General features: G+C 42.3%; 5 protein-coding genes across 5 annotated transcripts; 4 read left to right on the top strand and 1 right to left on the bottom strand.

Moving 5' to 3' along the window:
- Nucleotides 1-472: 472 nt before the first annotated feature.
- On the top strand, nt 473-1,501 carry LOC122624135 (zinc metalloproteinase nas-14). Its single transcript, XM_043803577.1, has 3 exons — nt 473-750; nt 803-997; nt 1,058-1,501. Exons 1-3 carry the CDS (start codon nt 498-500, stop codon nt 1,399-1,401), a joined length of 792 nt encoding a protein of 263 aa, XP_043659512.1. The 5' UTR covers nt 473-497; the 3' UTR covers nt 1,402-1,501.
- A 533-nt stretch (nt 1,502-2,034) lies between these two features.
- LOC122624136 lies at nt 2,035-2,666 on the top strand. Its single transcript, XM_043803578.1, has one exon. It carries the CDS (start codon nt 2,125-2,127, stop codon nt 2,611-2,613), a length of 489 nt encoding a protein of 162 aa, XP_043659513.1. The 5' UTR covers nt 2,035-2,124; the 3' UTR covers nt 2,614-2,666.
- Nucleotides 2,667-5,172: 2,506 nt separating this feature from the next.
- On the top strand, nt 5,173-5,941 carry LOC122624640. Its single transcript, XM_043804299.1, has one exon. The coding sequence runs from the start codon at nt 5,301-5,303 to the stop codon at nt 5,838-5,840; it is 540 nt and encodes a 179-aa protein (XP_043660234.1). The 5' UTR covers nt 5,173-5,300; the 3' UTR covers nt 5,841-5,941.
- Nucleotides 5,942-7,764: 1,823 nt separating this feature from the next.
- On the top strand, nt 7,765-8,310 carry LOC122624567. Its single transcript, XM_043804206.1, has one exon. It carries the CDS (start codon nt 7,798-7,800, stop codon nt 8,164-8,166), a length of 369 nt encoding a protein of 122 aa, XP_043660141.1. The 5' UTR covers nt 7,765-7,797; the 3' UTR covers nt 8,167-8,310.
- Nucleotides 8,311-11,402: 3,092 nt separating this feature from the next.
- On the bottom strand, nt 11,403-12,435 carry LOC122624115. Its single transcript, XM_043803557.1, has 4 exons — nt 12,250-12,435; nt 12,063-12,179; nt 11,842-11,994; nt 11,403-11,760 (listed from the first exon to the last, which is right to left on the bottom strand). Exons 1-4 carry the CDS (start codon nt 12,433-12,435, stop codon nt 11,656-11,658), a joined length of 561 nt encoding a protein of 186 aa, XP_043659492.1. The 3' UTR covers nt 11,403-11,655.
- Nucleotides 12,436-16,330: the final 3,895 nt, after the last annotated feature.

Below are 16,330 nucleotides of genomic sequence, written 5' to 3'. Positions count from 1 at the left end.
TTTTCACAACATGAGCAAACTGAAGATTTGTGCTACACATAGTACAAGTAGCAATATTTGTGGATTTATTAATTATGTGCCTCGCTGACTCCGAGATGGCCAAGAGAACAGGCGGCTGAATGCTCGACCCATTTCCGCCATCTGTCGCAGATTTCCCCTCCCCCGTCAAGAAGGCGGGGGGGTGGGGCTTTTAGCCAAGCTCGAGGCAATTATGTTTGCGGCTAATTTGTTGCGCGTCCGTGGTGGAAATCTAATTTATGCGGACATTGATGCATCGTCACGAGGCGTGAGCCGCAATTATGCGCAACGGACCGAAAGTATGCAACATTCTGCTTCTCGTTCTTCAGCAATTCTTCCCCCCCACTCCCCCCCCGCCTCAGCCCATGGTCCAAGGTCAGAAGGTTATCGCATTTGATAAGCTTCCGCACAGTTTTGGTTGCGTGCGCGAAGCTTGCGGAGCGAAGCTGCCCCAAAGTAGTAAAGCTGCAGACAACGCGATGAGCAGATCCCTGTTTCTAATCCTACTCCTGGGTATCTCCTGCCTGGAGCTTCACCAGGCTCGCTCTCTGCCGGAGCACAAGCGTCAGAGATTCGTGCGCAGACGCATATCCCCCGACGATCCCGATCTGGAGATCATCGAGGTCAAGGAGGTGTACTATGTGCGGCGGCCCAAGAAGGTGGTCGTGCCACTCGATGATGACGAATTGGACTGGAGGATTCGCTGCGATTTCGATCCAAGTCTCGCGGAGTGTAAGAAACAGTTTAAAAATCATTGAAGAAAGCATCATTCATTCGATTTTAGGTGTGGATTATGTAAAGAAGCCCGTCGCCGCCACCAGGCCACCCACAACCACAACTACAACCACCACTGCGGCGCCCACCACCACCACCAGCACCACCACAACCACTCGCAGACCCACCACCACCACCACAGAGCCTGCGGATGAGTCTCTCGAGCGTAGGATTCGCTGTGAATTCGATCCCACAGCAGAGGAATGTGAGAATATTATGCGAATACCTTCGATCTCAGATCTACAAAGGTGTTGTTTGATTTCAGGTGCACCATCAACCACTTCTACAACACCATCAACCACCAGCACCACAACCACTACGGAAATACCTGTTCCTTCCGAATCGGATGACTATATACCCAGCCTAGAAGTCACAGAGAATACTAGAGTTTCTGATTACGTGGAAGTGGAAGAGAAGGTCTCGGAGGGTACAGATTCAGATGAGGAAATCCCACTGGTAGGCCCCTTCAGCGACGAGGAGCCGGAAGATCAAGTGGATCAAGAAGATCTAGAAGATCAGGAGGATGACGCTGATATGGATGCGGCTTACGACCTGAACGACAGCGAAATGCGCTCAATTGGCGCACATGATGACGGCAACTGGAATTAGAGCCGAAATGGAAAGCAGCAAATGAAAGCAGCAGGAAATTGCAATTCGATTTGATCTGTTACCTTAATTAAACGTCAATAAAATGGCAATTGCGGAACTACGAGATACATGCTCATACTTTAAGAACTTTTAGTACCTTTATCCGTATTAAGGTCTCTCCCTCGAATACTCGCAGTTTTTCGAGAATGTTTTGGCCTCGCCAGTTGTTATGTAATATCACTAGTAGCAGTAGCTCGTGCCATTGTGGGTCAATTCCAGATAAGTGCGTCCGAGTCGAGTGTAAATACCAATTGAACGCATCTCGTCTAGTATATAGTATGAATACTATACTATGTGGTCTATTTATATGCCATATTTGTCACAGCTTCCGGCTTAACGAGGAAATAATCGTATTTATTTACGAAATCGCAGCGATACAGGGATATATTTATATGTATTTGAAAGGGCAACATTATCTGGATGTGGAATCATCGGCCTGCAGCTGTATCTCCATCTATATCATTGTGTATTTGTATCTTTGTCGAGTGGTGCTTAAATCAGCGCACAATTGCAATTCTCGCCAATTGAATTAAAGAAAATGCGAAGCAAGTGACACACAAAGGCGACGGCGATTCGAATAAAATGGGTGGAAATCGAGGCGCCCCAGGTCAGTCCAGTATCAGTGGAGTCAACGTTCAGTCTGGTTTTTCGTGTGTGGATAAAGCCAAAGGAACTCGCAACAAGATGAATAGCTTGCAAGGATCGCTGCTGCTCCTGCTGCTCGCCGGCGCTTTTCTTCAGGGTCAGGCGGGACTCTTCGATTGCGAGGACAAGATACCCGGACTGGGAGATGTGACCGATAAGATATCGGAGATAACGGGCAGCAGCACCAGTTCGGAGCATGAGGTGCGCGACTTCTTCAAGAACGTGGGCTGCCACATCAAGGAGGGCGCCAAGAAGCTGGGCGAGAAGGCCAAGGGCCTGGGCACGGAACTCAAGGAGGGCGCCCAGAAGCTGGGCGAGAAGGCCAAGGTCCTAGGTAGCGATCTCAAGGATCGCTTCGACGACTTTCGCGACAAGCTGGCCAAGGACTCCGCCGAGGAGATGAGCAAGGATCGCGGCTTCCTGGCCAACGTGGAGATCATCAATCCGGACATCCTCAAGGGCGAGCAACAGTGCGGCCATGGCCACATCCTGGATGCCTTGGGCAACTGCAGCAAGTTGAGGAAATAGTCCATCGAGAGTCCCTTTCCCCTCCCGTTAACGTTTAAGTTTTTTTTATGATTTTTTTTTTTTTGTGTAAATAAAAATGGAAAGTAAAAATACAAATGTGGAAGAGCACTATTACTTGGGTTAGTAATTGATTACGCCATCGATGGGCATCCAAATTTGGATACTTTATTTTTTTGTCATTTTTGAGACTTTTCATCAGTTTTTTGGCCACAATTTTTATAATGATTTTTGGATTTTGGCCGAATTTTCTGTGTTTTTGCGATTTAAATATCAGTATTTTGATCAGAACATTCAAAATATTGGCCCAAATATGGAATGTCAAATCTCGTTGAATTCGTAATTAAATTTCCAATAAAACTGTGTTCACAGAAAAAATTCAGTTTTTTCCACATTTTTTTGGAAATTTTGATGATGGTACCCCTTACAAAAAATGCGAAATTTTGGCCAAAAATTATTTTGACAAAGGCGGTCCAAAAGTTAAATGTTTGGTTAGTATTGGTAATTAGGAGTAAAAAAATGTAATTTTTTTTAATTTCCGACCATTTTTGGCCAAGTTATACCGAAAATACCATAATTAGGAGTAAAAAGATGTAATTTTTTTAACTTTCCGACCATTTTTGGCCAAGTTTAACCGAAAATACCACCCGCACTCCGCACCCAATTTTTTGCAAATTTTAATGATGGTACCCCTTACAAAAAATGCGAAAATTTGGCCAAAAATGATTTTGACAAAGTCGGTCCAAAAGTTATATTTTTGGTTAGTATTGGTAATTAGGAGTAAAAATATGTACTTTTTTTTAACTTTCCGACCATTTTTGGCCAAGTTATACCGAAAATACCACCCGCACCCCGCACCCATTTTTTTGCAAATTTTGATGATGGTACCCCTTACAAAAAATGCGAAAATTTGGTCAAAAATTATTTTGACAAAGTCGGTCCAAAAGTTATATTTTTGGTTAGTATTGGTAATTAGGAGTAAGAATATGTAATTTTTTTAACTTTCCGACCATTTTTGGCCAAGTTATACCGAAAATACCACCCGCACCCATTTTTTTGCAAATTTTGATGATGGTACCCCTTACAAAAAATGCGAAAATTTGGCCAAAAATTATTTTGACAAAGTCGGTCCAAAAGTTATATTTTTGGTTAGTATTGGTAATTAGGAGTAAAAAGATGTAATTTTTTTAACTTTCCGACCATTTTTGGCCAAGTTTAACCGAAAATACCACCCGCACTCCGCACCCAATTTTTTGCAAATTTTGATGATGGTACCCCTTACAAAAAATGCGAAAATTTGGCCAAAAATTATTTTGACAAAGTCGGTCCAAAAGTTATATTTTTGGTTAGTATTGGTAATTAGGAGTAAAAATATGTAATTTTTTTAACTTTCCGACCATTTTTGGCCAAGTTATACCGAAAATACCACCCGCACCCCGCACCCATTTTTTTGCAAATTTTGATGATGGTACCCCTTACAAAAAATGCGAAAATTTGGCCAAAAATTATTTTGACAAAGTCGGTCCAAAAGTTATATTTTTGGTTAGTATTGGTAATTAGGAGTAAAAATATGTAATTTTTTTAACTTTCCGACCATTTTTGGCCAAGTTATACCGAAAATACCACCCGCACCCCGCACCCATTTTTTTTGCAAATTTTGATGATGGTACCCCTAACAAAAAATGCGAAAATTTGGCCAAAAATTATTTTGACAAAGTCGGTCCAAAAGTTATATTTTTGGTTAGTATTGGTAATTAGGAGTAAAAAGATGTAATTTTTTTAACTTTCCGACCATTTTTGGCCAAGTTTAACCGAAAATACCACCCGCACCCCGCACCCATTTTTTTTGCAAATTTTGATGATGGTACCCCTTACAAAAACTGCGAAAATGGACCCAAAAATTAATTTCCCAAAATCCGTCAAAAAGTGATAGGGATAGTTAGCATTGGTAATTAGCTGCCCAAAACAGTTATTCTTTCATCTTTATGATCATTTTTGGAAAAATTATAACGAAGTCTATCTTCATAAATATCGAATTCTGCGAAAAGCCGTATTTTCATCATTAAATTATTAGTTTTTTGGCCATAACTTTAATAATATTTGTCTGAATATAAAATGCCTTGCCTCGCTGAGCTCGTTATTTAGTTCCCAATTAAAATTTGTTCTTAAATGGGAATTAAATTGTTTTGCAAATTATTATGAAGTTATTCTTTAGTCGTATTAGGAATGTAAATAATGATTGTATAGGTGAGAGGCCGAGTGTAAGTTGAACTTGATAGATTAGTCACCTTTACCATTGCACTAAGTTCGCATACATATTTCTCCTTTCCCATTTTTCTCTATTACATTCTGGAGAATTCTCTGGCTCTCCGGCCCCTCTCGCCTCTCGCCTTTCCCATTTCCCCCCGTCCAGTCTCAGTTTCTCTAGGCCTCTCTTTTCGCTCGCCGAAAATGCATTTCTGTTGCCCGACGACTTTCTCGCCGAGTTTCGCCGCTCGCCAACCCAAAGGCCCAGCCCAAAAGCCACAAGATACAAAGAACTTGGTCAAGTGCCTACGACTGCGGCTGCAAACGGGTTTCAGTCGATTGCGGGGCCTCAGAGGCGATACACGATATTCGAGATTCGAAATTTGAGATTTCAGATTTGAGACTTAAGACTTAAGACTTCAAATTCGAGATCCACAATTGAGATGACTAACTCATTGACCATCGCCGTGTTGCTTTTGGCCAGCCTGTGCCTCTTCGCCAGCTTTGGCCCACTGCAGGCAGCCTCCATTGTCTGCGGATCGGAGGCAAAGTCTGCAGAGGATGCAGAGGACGCGGTGACCACTCCCAGTCCCAGTGAGGTCAACAAGTTCGTCCACAGCCTGCAGTGCACGCTGGAGAAGGCCAAGCCCTGGATAGCCAACATCGAGAAGGAGGCCAAGATATTGGAGGAGAAGGCCAGGGATGTCACCAGGTCGCTCTTCCAGCGCATCAATAAGCTGGTCAATGTGCTCGCCTCACCGGCCAACTCTGAAAAGGATAAGGAGAAGGACAAGGATGAGGAGAAGGAGAAGGATAAGGAACCGGAGGAGGTCACCACCACCACCAGCACTTCCACTTCGGAGGCTTCGAGTTCGTCCAAAAATGATCTGAAGGAGGAACTGACCACCTCTGGGCCCTCCGTTCACTTGGACTGGCTGGAGGATCATGCCAATGAGGTGGACTACATACCGGAGAAGAATTAACGCAGCACTAGGTTAAGCCATATGCTAATGAATATGTATACCAATTAATAAATTATTTTGCTCTCTATTGGATGAGCAACTCCTATTTATTAAATCATAAACTAAGTGTATTAATCAAATGGGAAGAGTGGGAATTCGTTGGCTGATTCATCTTTGCAACTGGTTTACATATGGGTAAGTTCAACATATTTCATACATGATTACTTCTAATACATCATATTTTTGTTTGCAGAATTTACTTCAATAGCAACAGTTGATTAGTTGAAATCAAAAGGGTCAATGTGTTTGTAGTTCAAAGTCTTGAATTTAGCATAACTGGAAGCCGAAAACTTGTTGCGACCACAGAGCCAATTGGGTTTAAGTTCTTAATGAACCGCTTCCTCCACTCGGGTGACTCAGTTCACTTGTGATTCTTTTCCGACTTTCTCTTCTGGACTTTTCTTCCCGCTGTGCTGGTGGTGCTGGTGGTGTGGTGGTTATTGGCCAAAAATAAACAAACAGCCTGCTAACTGAAGCCCTGCAACTCTGGCATAACTTGTGAGCCGGTTTTGGTGTCAACGGATCAGTGAGTGAATCAGTGATTCACTGAATCAGTGAATAAGTGAATCAACCCAGCGACAGGAGGCTCTTTGGCCCGATCTCACTGGATGGGCTTCAATTGCTAATTGCCAGTCGTCGGGAAAGATGCAGCTTCTGGGCACCTGCGGACTGCTGATCGTCATCATCGTCATCGCCACCCTGTCATTGCCCATCCATATCCAGGGTATGGTCTGGTCCGGATTCACGTGCTCTGCAAGGGATCATCGCGGCTGCTGCTACAATTGGGTTTACCCCACGCGACCAAGACCGCCATGTGCTCCTCCAATCAGTCGCAATCCGGGGCGAAAAAATGGCACACCGAAATGAGTACAAGTAATACTATTTGTTCTTAATTTGTAAGAAACAAAACAATGCATAAATACAAGTGCAACACCACAAAGAAAATACAGACTCACGCAAATAACAACTGCAGTCAGTTATATTATAAATATAAGGTTTTTTTTTGTAGCGTGAATAAAGAAATAATGGTATAATGATTGCTGAGAATCCATATCAGAAATCAAATGATGGTTTTTCTTTCACAAGTTATCTGTGTTAGGGGAGAACAAATTGGGCTGCAAATAATATCAAATTGAGCGTTGGTTGACAACATTTGATAGTTTTGTGAAATATAATCACGCTTCCGTTGGCTTCGGCAATTTTAGTTGATTATCCATCAATTTCGCGTAAAATTTGTGTAAACAATAAGTAAACATTTAATGGAGCACACATGTACAACACATTTAACTTGGAAAACGAGAATGTCATACTTGTATAATTTTCTATAAAATTAAACAAAAATTACAACACTTTTTTTGCAATTCAATTGAACAAGCTTTATGAACTATTTAAAAGTAATTACTTGTTAATTGTAAGTTTCTTGGACGACTATTATTTTGCAATTATATGCATAAATATTCTAATACATTGACAAAAAACTTATAGTCTCAAAAAATCTAATTCATTTCAACAAGCTGAGAGGGCACTATGAATTGATTTGAATTATGAATGATTTAGATGAACATTAAGTCAGAATAATGCCATTGTTCTACTGTTTGCACGTTAGCTGCTCTTTTCAGGGTCTTTCAGCACTGCTATCTTGTTTCTCGCAGTGCACTGGAGCTGCCACTGCGAAAAAGCTAGAGCAGTTCGCATTGAGTGACCGCCGAACAAGCGATCGCACGAACGCAACTTGTTTGGGCTTTAGTTGGCAGCCATGGTGGATGGGGGGTGACTGGGGGGGGCTGTATAGATGGGGGGGAATGGAACCGGTTGGAGATCGGAGAACCGAGATTTCAGATCGTAGACCGCCGTCTCGGAGCGGAGCGGACCGGACCGGTCGGTCAGTCAGTCGCGTTGACAAGCTGAAAGCGTCGAGATGAAATCGCTCGTGGTGTTTTGCTCCTTGATCGGATTGGTCCTGCTGATGGCCGCTGGCCAGGTGCGCGCCGAGTGCGACGAGGCCAAGAGTCCCGAGGACAGCGACTTCAAGCACTTCTTCAAGAACCTCGGCTGCAAGGTCAACCAGGGGGCCAAGGAGGTGGCCGAGGCTGCCAAGCCCTACACCGACAAGATCGGCGAGGGCGCCAAGGAGTTTGGCAGCTCGGTGGCCCACAAGTACGACGAACTGAAGCACAAGCTCACCGACGATCCCTCGACCACGCCCAAGGTGCCAGTCGCCTATGACGCCCCCACCGAGAAGGTCCTTTTGGCCCCCATCGGCGGACCCAGCACCCCCATCCCATGAGGTCAGCCAGCCAAGATCCCAGTTCATTACAGGGATTTTGCAATCGGTTGAAGATCGCCTCCTTCGTGTTGCATAAGATTTCTTTGTTTTTTTTTTGCTTTGTGATCTATATTAATAAAAACTGAAGTGATGTTGGAATCGTGAGCTCTGTGTGTTTTGCGATTCAAAATATAAAATATAGCTGATAAACGGGGATCACAGATCGATGGTTATCAGCAAGGGGCTAATTAAGTTAGACGCACAAGGGAAACCACAAATCAATTGAAATGGGATCACTGATAAACCATTCACCCAAAACCACGTACACAATCAAGGAGAAAAACAAAATCTAAGCCATATTAAATTGAAGAAACTATGTACATGCAGTAGAAATGTCTGCTAATAATCATTCATTTTGTACAACAGAGACAGTTCAATGTACCATTTTCTCAAGTAGACAATGTTTTGATGTTGAATTATTGGGTAAAAACAAGGCAAAGTAGACAAAGTTTTGATGTTGAGTTATTGGGTAAAAACAAGGCAACAAAAAAGCGACAGATTAAAGCCATAAAAAGTGGACGGCAAAGCGAGCCGCAAGTGATTTACATTTGAATCGTAATTATGCAAATTATTACCGCACTGTAAACATTTGCTTCTGAGAACTAAAGTCGAGCACAGAGACAAACACTCAGCTGTGATCATAAAGACAACACCCCCCCTTCCCCTCCATAAACACTGTCGATCCATCAGCAACCTTCATTCACCGCCGATCGAAATTATATAGCCGAGATGCTGCTGATCAGCCACCATGACGAGTGGAGTAGTCCGTTTATTTGGCAGGCCTATAATTTATGGGGGATTTAATCGAGTTCGCATCGGGGAATCCACGAACTACATTGTCAAGCAGCTAATTAATATATGTATTTAAAAAGCGATCTACTTTTGAGTTGGCATGCTCTTTTGTCGCGGAGAAACCAATTGTAACTAGAGTAGATTTAAGCTAAATACATATGATATGATATGATATGATATGATGGGAATCAGAAAAGAGGGAAGCGAACATGCAAATATAAGATAACAAATACGTTTTGGGCAAGAACAAATATTTATTTGTGATTGCAGCTTAGCGTAATATTTTAGAAATTGCCTTTAAATGTTTAGTTTGTATTTTACTTAGCTATTTAAGTTGTTTTTTAACTGCTAGGTTCCCCATGACATAAATTTTAGGTACTTAACACCAGTAGTGCCCTCTGCCCTCCAGTAATCTGCGTTATTTCTGGGAAAGTTCCCAGTTTGTAGACGTGTGTAATATATATTTTTTATAGCCTCTAGACATTTGTCAGTCGCAGCTTGTTTACATTTCGGTCAGCTTCTATTTGATCGACTTGCCTTCATTTAGCTAATTCATTTACTCACTTATGAGTGCGGATGTCCCAATGTCAAGCGGGCAAAAAAAGCGTACATTTTTCAATGAATGTCGTGACATTTGCCGCATGCCAAGTGGGATTTCCCGATCGATTGATCGAATTACCACTTGTTTTTGCCCCCAATTGGATGATCTTATGTAAGTGGGGGGATTACTCATCATAGTGCCTGAACTTTAGCACTTTAGCACGCAGTTTTTTATTTGGGATGAGGCTGTTCTATGTGGGATTTCCGCAATGGCGCGACTTCACTTCACTTTTTTGTGGCTACTGTGAACTGGTTGTTGGGCTGTTAGACTAATTGTTCTATTGTGCAAATTACTCATGATTGCACATGCGTCGCAGTGTCGAAACCCGAAACAATTAAGGCAATCAGCATACACACACATACACACAGGCAACTGACTCACATGTCACAATTAACAAATAAAAACTGCCAACGAAAATAAACACTTCACATAAATCAGATTTTCGCTTTGGGTTTCTGAAAGCCGAGTTCAAATTGCAGCTGAATGTGAAGAGGATTTGTTTTCTGAACAGAACGGGAGTGTCACTTGTTTAAGGGCAAATGACCAGAACAATATTTTTATTGCAATTCACACACAAAGAGTAATAAATTATTCACTTACGAACTTTAGTTCGTACGCTGTGCGCCTTCAAATGTTTATTTCACAAATTCAGTTCAGTTTCTCGCCTGCAGATAGTAGAGGATATTTATTTGTAATACTCAAATGCTGGATAAAATATTCATCAACCGAAATGTGACACAAACTGTAAATTTTAATTACATTGAAAAACTAATATTTATTCATAAAAACTTAAATGGAATTGTAATGCCCCGAAGCATTACACTATGTTAATCAAATTGTGGAATTACTCGTAATATTAAAGTGTAGAGGAATCTGTTTATCTGAGAGCTGTAGCTGCAGCTGCAACTCCGCGCCACTTTCGATAAGTTTCCGGCTGGTATTTTTTGGCTTTTCCCTTGTTTCCCCCCCCTCCCTCGACAGAACTTTGCAGACAAGGCAGGTTGCTCATACGCACAGTTGCACCGCCAGGCTGTTTTTTTTGGGGGTGGGAGGGAGAGGGGGAGGGGCAGGGGCAGGGTGACTTTCGAGGACTAGGAGAACGACAGTCATTACCGCCAAAGTTTTGTCGGCCAACGTACTTTCGAGACAGCCATCTCATGGGCATCGAATTATGACACTTTTAGTGGTTTCTGCTAACTATGCTGCGCCCAAAGGAGCAAACAGGACGAGGCGAAAGCAGATCCTGCCACGGGACAGACGGAGACCCCAAAAACTGTCTTTGTATTTTAGCAAGTTTTGCCTTTCGGATTTGTTTGCAACTTTACTTCGATTTCAGCCAACACAAACTTGCAACAATTGTTGGCGGGGCAACGCCGAAGTGGAATGTGGAATCTCATATTCACTGAAAATTTCAGTACAAATAAAAGCTGAAAAATTCCAATAAAAAATATGTGATCCCTTTTATTACATAGTTTATTTTAAAATTGATGCGGCTAAAATCAGTTGAGCATTATTAACTGATCCCGTTTTGAAGCCAAATTGGATCGTATATTTGTGCGGTATAAGTCTTAAAGTTTATTTTCAATTTGTTTACCATTACACATATATTTCGAATACTATTTAAACTAAACTAATAAATACACCCGTAGAAAACCCAACAAATAACACAACAGGACTTCAATTTGTGTATAGTTTTACCCAGCAGCTTTTCCGTCTCCCAATGTTTTCATTTTCATACTTGTCCTTTCTCTTACTCTCATCCGCTTCGGTGTTTGTTTTTTTCGTTTTTTTTCGGTGCTGCTGCTTCTTTTTTAACTTAAAAGTTTATCAATAAAATTATGACAGAAAACTTTTTAATTTGACACACAATAGTCGTAGACACGAATCCGTATGCGTTTGGGGACACTTTCCCCAACCGCATCCACATCCGCTTTTTATTCGATGTCGGGAGGCGAACAAATAAATAAGCAAAAAAAAAATAGAATTACGGGGAATATGCAGTCATCAGCCTATCACAGAGATAACTATCAGTAGGCACTGGGAAAAGGGGGCGTGGCTCAGCCCGTGAGACTCTTCAGCTTGTTCTTCTTCTCCACCGCCAAGCTGTTGGCAAACTGTTTATCCGCCTCGGATTTGTACTCGGCCAGATTGTACTTGGTGGCCTGCAAGCCAAGTGTGTTTAGAAGTCAAATATTTGCTCAACAAATATGTTAGATACTATACTAAATAGTACTAATACTTACGTTCAGGGCCGTGCTGAACTCGCTCATGGCCAACTTCTGAAGACCCCGGAAGTTCCGGCCCAGAATGCGACCCAGTTCATAGCGCGAGATCTGGAAGGCCTCCGTGGTCGTGGGCTCCTCGCTGTTGCTGCCACTCTCCTCGCCACTAATGGACTTTGTGGAAGAGAAGGGATTTGTTAGCTATATACTGATACATTCCTGGCCCAGTAGGTAGGACTCACAGTCTTCTCCGTTGTCACCCGGGGACGAATGGTGGGTTTCTCGGGACCTGGATCACTGAATTGTTCGTTGACAGTATTGTAGATGTCGTTCAGCGTGTTGCGCGTGTCCGTGTATTGCTATACAAATGGTATGCACATGTGTAATATAGATGATTTTAATATAATGTTTCTGATATAACGAACTTACATCCACTATGAGATTCTTGGTGATGACCATCTTCTGGAAGAAGTCCCAGAAGATTCCGCGCTTGTGTCGCACATGCGGCGCATCCTGGGCACTCGCATCCTTGCCCTCCACCAAAACCAGGCCCATCAGCAGCATGCCGCCAATCAACAGGGTCGACCTTAACTTTCCACTTGGCCCAAGCTGCATGCTGTGAACAGGAAAAAAACAGAAGATATTTCATTATTGTAGTGCTCTTTGTGTGATTAATCCATTGCAAATTGCATCGATCAATGGCAGATTCTGTCATCGGCCAGCAAAAAAAAAAAAACAAAACCGAAGGCAATAGAAGTGCCACGCCCCCGCAGAGGCGGTGCATAAATCATTTTCGGCGACAGCTCTTTCAAAAAGGAGCACAGCAACGCCAGCAGGCGATATTGAAATGAAAATCGGTGGGGGGATTGCGAATGGGAAATGGGAAATGGAAAAGTGGGGAGTACCGCGAAAATAGAGGTCAATAGCAAAGGGAAAATGCATTCAAATAAACACCAACAAATGCCGTGAATAAATGTTACAATTACTTTTCAAAATTGTTTAAATATTTAACTAAATCATGTAGACTTTCATGAGTTTAAATTGAATTGATTTATTTTCCCTTGCACTAAGAGTAAGAAAAAAATTCCTACGCAGAAAGTTCATTTTCAAAATTAATATAACGCGCTAACTACAAGAAATGCTAATTGTCCAACTTGTCCAGTGGAAAATGGGAAAAAATTGCCCCTGAAAGTATGCAGCCGAAATTGCGTGACAATCAAATTTGCAATATTTAGTCAACTTTCGCGCTGCTCTGGGCGCAACTCCCTGGCAAATTGTGTAAACTGCTCATTTTTTTCACTATTTGTTTTTAATGCGCCTAATTAGGAAAATTCGGAAAGTAGCTTAATAAATTTTTACATTTTAATTGCATTCTGCATTTGTGCTGGCCAAATGCAATGCGCGCAAAATATTCAAATGCCATTTAATGTCACAATGCGGCGGTGTTTTTGCGCTATTTAAGCCCCTTTGGGCTAAAAGAGTTAATAGAAAACAGCAATTGGCCAAAAACTGGCCGCTTAATTGTTTGCCCATAATTTCCAGCGCAATGTGAAAATAATTTAAATTATTTCAATGCCACCCCAACTCAGCAATGCCAACCAAAAGTATATGTATGTATGTATATACATTGATTATATTATATTTGCTACATTTTGCCGCATTTTGCGTTCGATTATGCTGCAATTGAAAATGCAATGGCCAGAATTGATGAAATTATAGCCCGAATAAATGGCACAAACTATGTAAAAATATTATTGAAATCATTCGAATCACTTGCGGGGCTTTGTGTGCACTCCCATTTGCCAAATGAAATGTAATTACAGCAAAATAGTTACAATATTGCAAGAAATTGAATCAAATTGATAGAATTCTTGGTATATAATTTCTTCCTACTTATCTGAAATTTGCTGCATTTTTCTAGCAGTGTGGCTAATTGAGCAGCTGTCGGCTGAATTGGCGCATTTGTTTTGATTGCCGGCCATTTGGCGAAAACGTTGGCACTTCATTTTCCCCCAACACGCAGGAAAATCTGATTGATGGTCGAGGGGTGTTGTGCAGGGTATAAATTTCCCGACAATGGGCTTGAGGTCAAGTCAGCTGAGTACCGGTGCCGAATCGAAATACCCAATCAAAATCTGAAGCACTGAAATTACACTACGAATGTGTACTTTTCGATATGTGCGCTGAGTGAGCGGCCAAATCTGATACCCTATATAAGGGATAAGGGATTCGGGTAACTTCAATATAAATAGAAATTGTAGGAAGCTTCACAATTGCAGCAAAATAAGTTAGCTGGAAAGTGCAATTCGCCGTGTGGCGTATTTTTTCAGCACGAAATCAATATCTAAAGTTTATACATATTTCAAACCTATTTACAGGGAGTGTCAAGTGTCGTTTGTGGATTATATTACCATAATTTCCCCGCTGCCTGGGCAACCAATTTCGAAGTGGATATCCCATCGCACTACACATATTCCTGGGTATCGTTGAGCGGAGAAGTCAATTGCCGTTGGCTCCGTAGACAATCGTTTGATGCTTTAATGCTACTCAAGTGCTCAAACTCTTTTGCCAGGCGAATGATGATGCAACAGCAACAACAACAACAGCAACAATAACGACGGGAAGAAGAACAACAACAGCAAATTGCCAAAAATAAAAAACAGTGCCAAGAAGCAGAGCGAAAAAAGTACTTGAAGTGAAAACTTTTGCTTTTTCGAGAGCGTTCTATGCTATCCTTCCTATACACTCCTCCCCAGTCTCCAAAAAAAAAACCAAAAAAAAAACTAAAAAAAAAAAAAGGAGTGCCATAAAAATGCATGGCCCACACACACTGCACACATATGCATATCTTTATTCCCATAGATTGCCTGTTGTAGCGTAAGGCAATCAGCAGGAAAAGCAGAAGGAGCATCTCCTCTACGCCCGCCTCCCAAAAAAAGGACGAAAACGAAACGGAACGAAACGAAACGAAACGGTACATATAACAGACAAACATTTCATTGAGTTGAGTTGCGACGAGTTGAGTTGAGACGAGTTCTCCGGATGGGTAGTGCACTTGAGCTCTGCCAGCGTCTTTGCAGCCCAAGTTGCACGCCCACTTGCCGCCTCCATTGCATCCACTGCATCCACATGCCCCCAAGCTGAGCAGCCAAAATTTCTTTGCATATGAGCGAAGTGATTGCTTAATTGCCAAAATTCATTGCACAGATTGATAAAGGGGCAAAAAAGAATGGCGCCAATCTAAGGGGAAAACAGTGAAGTCCTCTTTGAAGTCCTTATTGCCAATTCCATGCCAAATGGACAGCACATGCACGTTGCACACAGCTGTCATGGAAATGGGAAATGTTATCGAGAACTATGATGGGAAATTAGCATTGGGGGAATACATCAAAATGGATTTGTTTGCGAGCTTATGTACGTTACTTGAAGCATTTCAAAATGCCGAGCAATTGCGCACAATTTAATTATAATTTGATCTTTATTTTTAAAACGATTAAATGGGATTGTAAATATTTTTTAAAAACCATTCAAAGCTGGGTTTTCTTCCTGCGCATATGTTGTACCATACTTTCAGATACTTCAAACTGGTTCTCCATTTCTAAAGGATCACTAGAGGCGAGGACTTGATCATGCCCCCATTCTGACGCCCCTGCTTTCCAGTGCCCCCCCCCCCCCTTTCTAAGCCATCTCTTTCTAACCCATCTCTTTCTAAGCCATCTCTTTCTAAGCCATCTCTTTCTAACCCACCTCTTTCTAACCCTTCCCTTTCTAAGCCATCTCTTTCTAAGCCCTATCTTTCTAAGCCATCTCTTTCTTAGCCATCTCTTTCTAAGCCATCTCTTTGTAGACCATTTCTGTTTGCCTTGGCAACTTTGTCGCCGCTCAACCGCTTTCTTCCGCTCACCTGCGCTTGCAGCTCCTTTCACCTGACATTTCCTTCTTCTCGTTCAGCGTGTTGTCCTTATCAGCGTCTTGGCCGCACTTGTTGTTGTTGTTGCTGGGACTTCTGCAGCTCGGAGCATTTTAATTATGCCCTAATGGCGCATAATAGCTATCTCTGTCCCTCTCCCCCCTCCCTCACCACACCGCCGATCTACTGTCCCATTCTGGCCGACTCTCATTACGACAGGACTAAAGGCATTGGCATTTTTGGACGCCCGCTTCCGTTTGCCAACTTTGCCCATTTTTCGACTAGATTTCCGGTTAAGTTTGTCGACTCCACCCACCACTTCCCCTACCCCTTGCCCCTCCGCTCCTGTCTTCAGGTAAATTTGCACTGCCCCGCAGCTGGGCTAACCCTTTTCTCACTGCCCGAATACCCTGTAAGTTGAGCAGTTCCGACATGGCATATACATTCAAAGTATTTACAGGTTTTGCAAAGAGGAAAGCCAAAACTGGGTCATTCTGATTTGAGAACCTCTAAGCTGAAGTGCTTGCTTATCTTGAACACATCATACCTCTGTTGCCAGGCTGATACCCCTTCTTTTTTGTCCTGTGCCTTTTTGGCTTT

This window comes from Drosophila teissieri, chromosome X (assembly GCF_016746235.2).
Source record: "Drosophila teissieri strain GT53w chromosome X, Prin_Dtei_1.1, whole genome shotgun sequence".
NCBI lineage: Eukaryota > Metazoa > Arthropoda > Insecta > Diptera > Drosophilidae > Drosophila > Drosophila teissieri.
This window is presented reverse-complemented; position numbering and strand designations above follow the sequence as displayed.

Coding starts and splice junctions, on each gene's coding strand:
- LOC122624640 (XM_043804299.1), top strand. CDS start 5,301: ATGACTAACTCATTGACCATCGCCGTGTTGCTTTTGGCCAGCCTGTGC.
- LOC122624115 (XM_043803557.1), bottom strand. CDS start 12,435: ATGCAGCTTGGGCCAAGTGGAAAGTTAAGGTCGACCCTGTTGATTGGC. Junction 11,995..12,062: donor GGGTGACAACGGAGAAGACT/GTGAGTCCTACC, acceptor TCTTCCACAAAG/TCCATTAGTGGCGAGGAGAG. Junction 11,761..11,841: donor AGTTCAGCACGGCCCTGAAC/GTAAGTATTAGT, acceptor CTTGGCTTGCAG/GCCACCAAGTACAATCTGGC.
- LOC122624567 (XM_043804206.1), top strand. CDS start 7,798: ATGAAATCGCTCGTGGTGTTTTGCTCCTTGATCGGATTGGTCCTGCTG.
- LOC122624136 (XM_043803578.1), top strand. CDS start 2,125: ATGAATAGCTTGCAAGGATCGCTGCTGCTCCTGCTGCTCGCCGGCGCT.
- LOC122624135 (XM_043803577.1), top strand. CDS start 498: ATGAGCAGATCCCTGTTTCTAATCCTACTCCTGGGTATCTCCTGCCTG. Junction 751..802: donor CGATCCAAGTCTCGCGGAGT/GTAAGAAACAGT, acceptor ATTCGATTTTAG/GTGTGGATTATGTAAAGAAG. Junction 998..1,057: donor CGATCCCACAGCAGAGGAAT/GTGAGAATATTA, acceptor GTTTGATTTCAG/GTGCACCATCAACCACTTCT.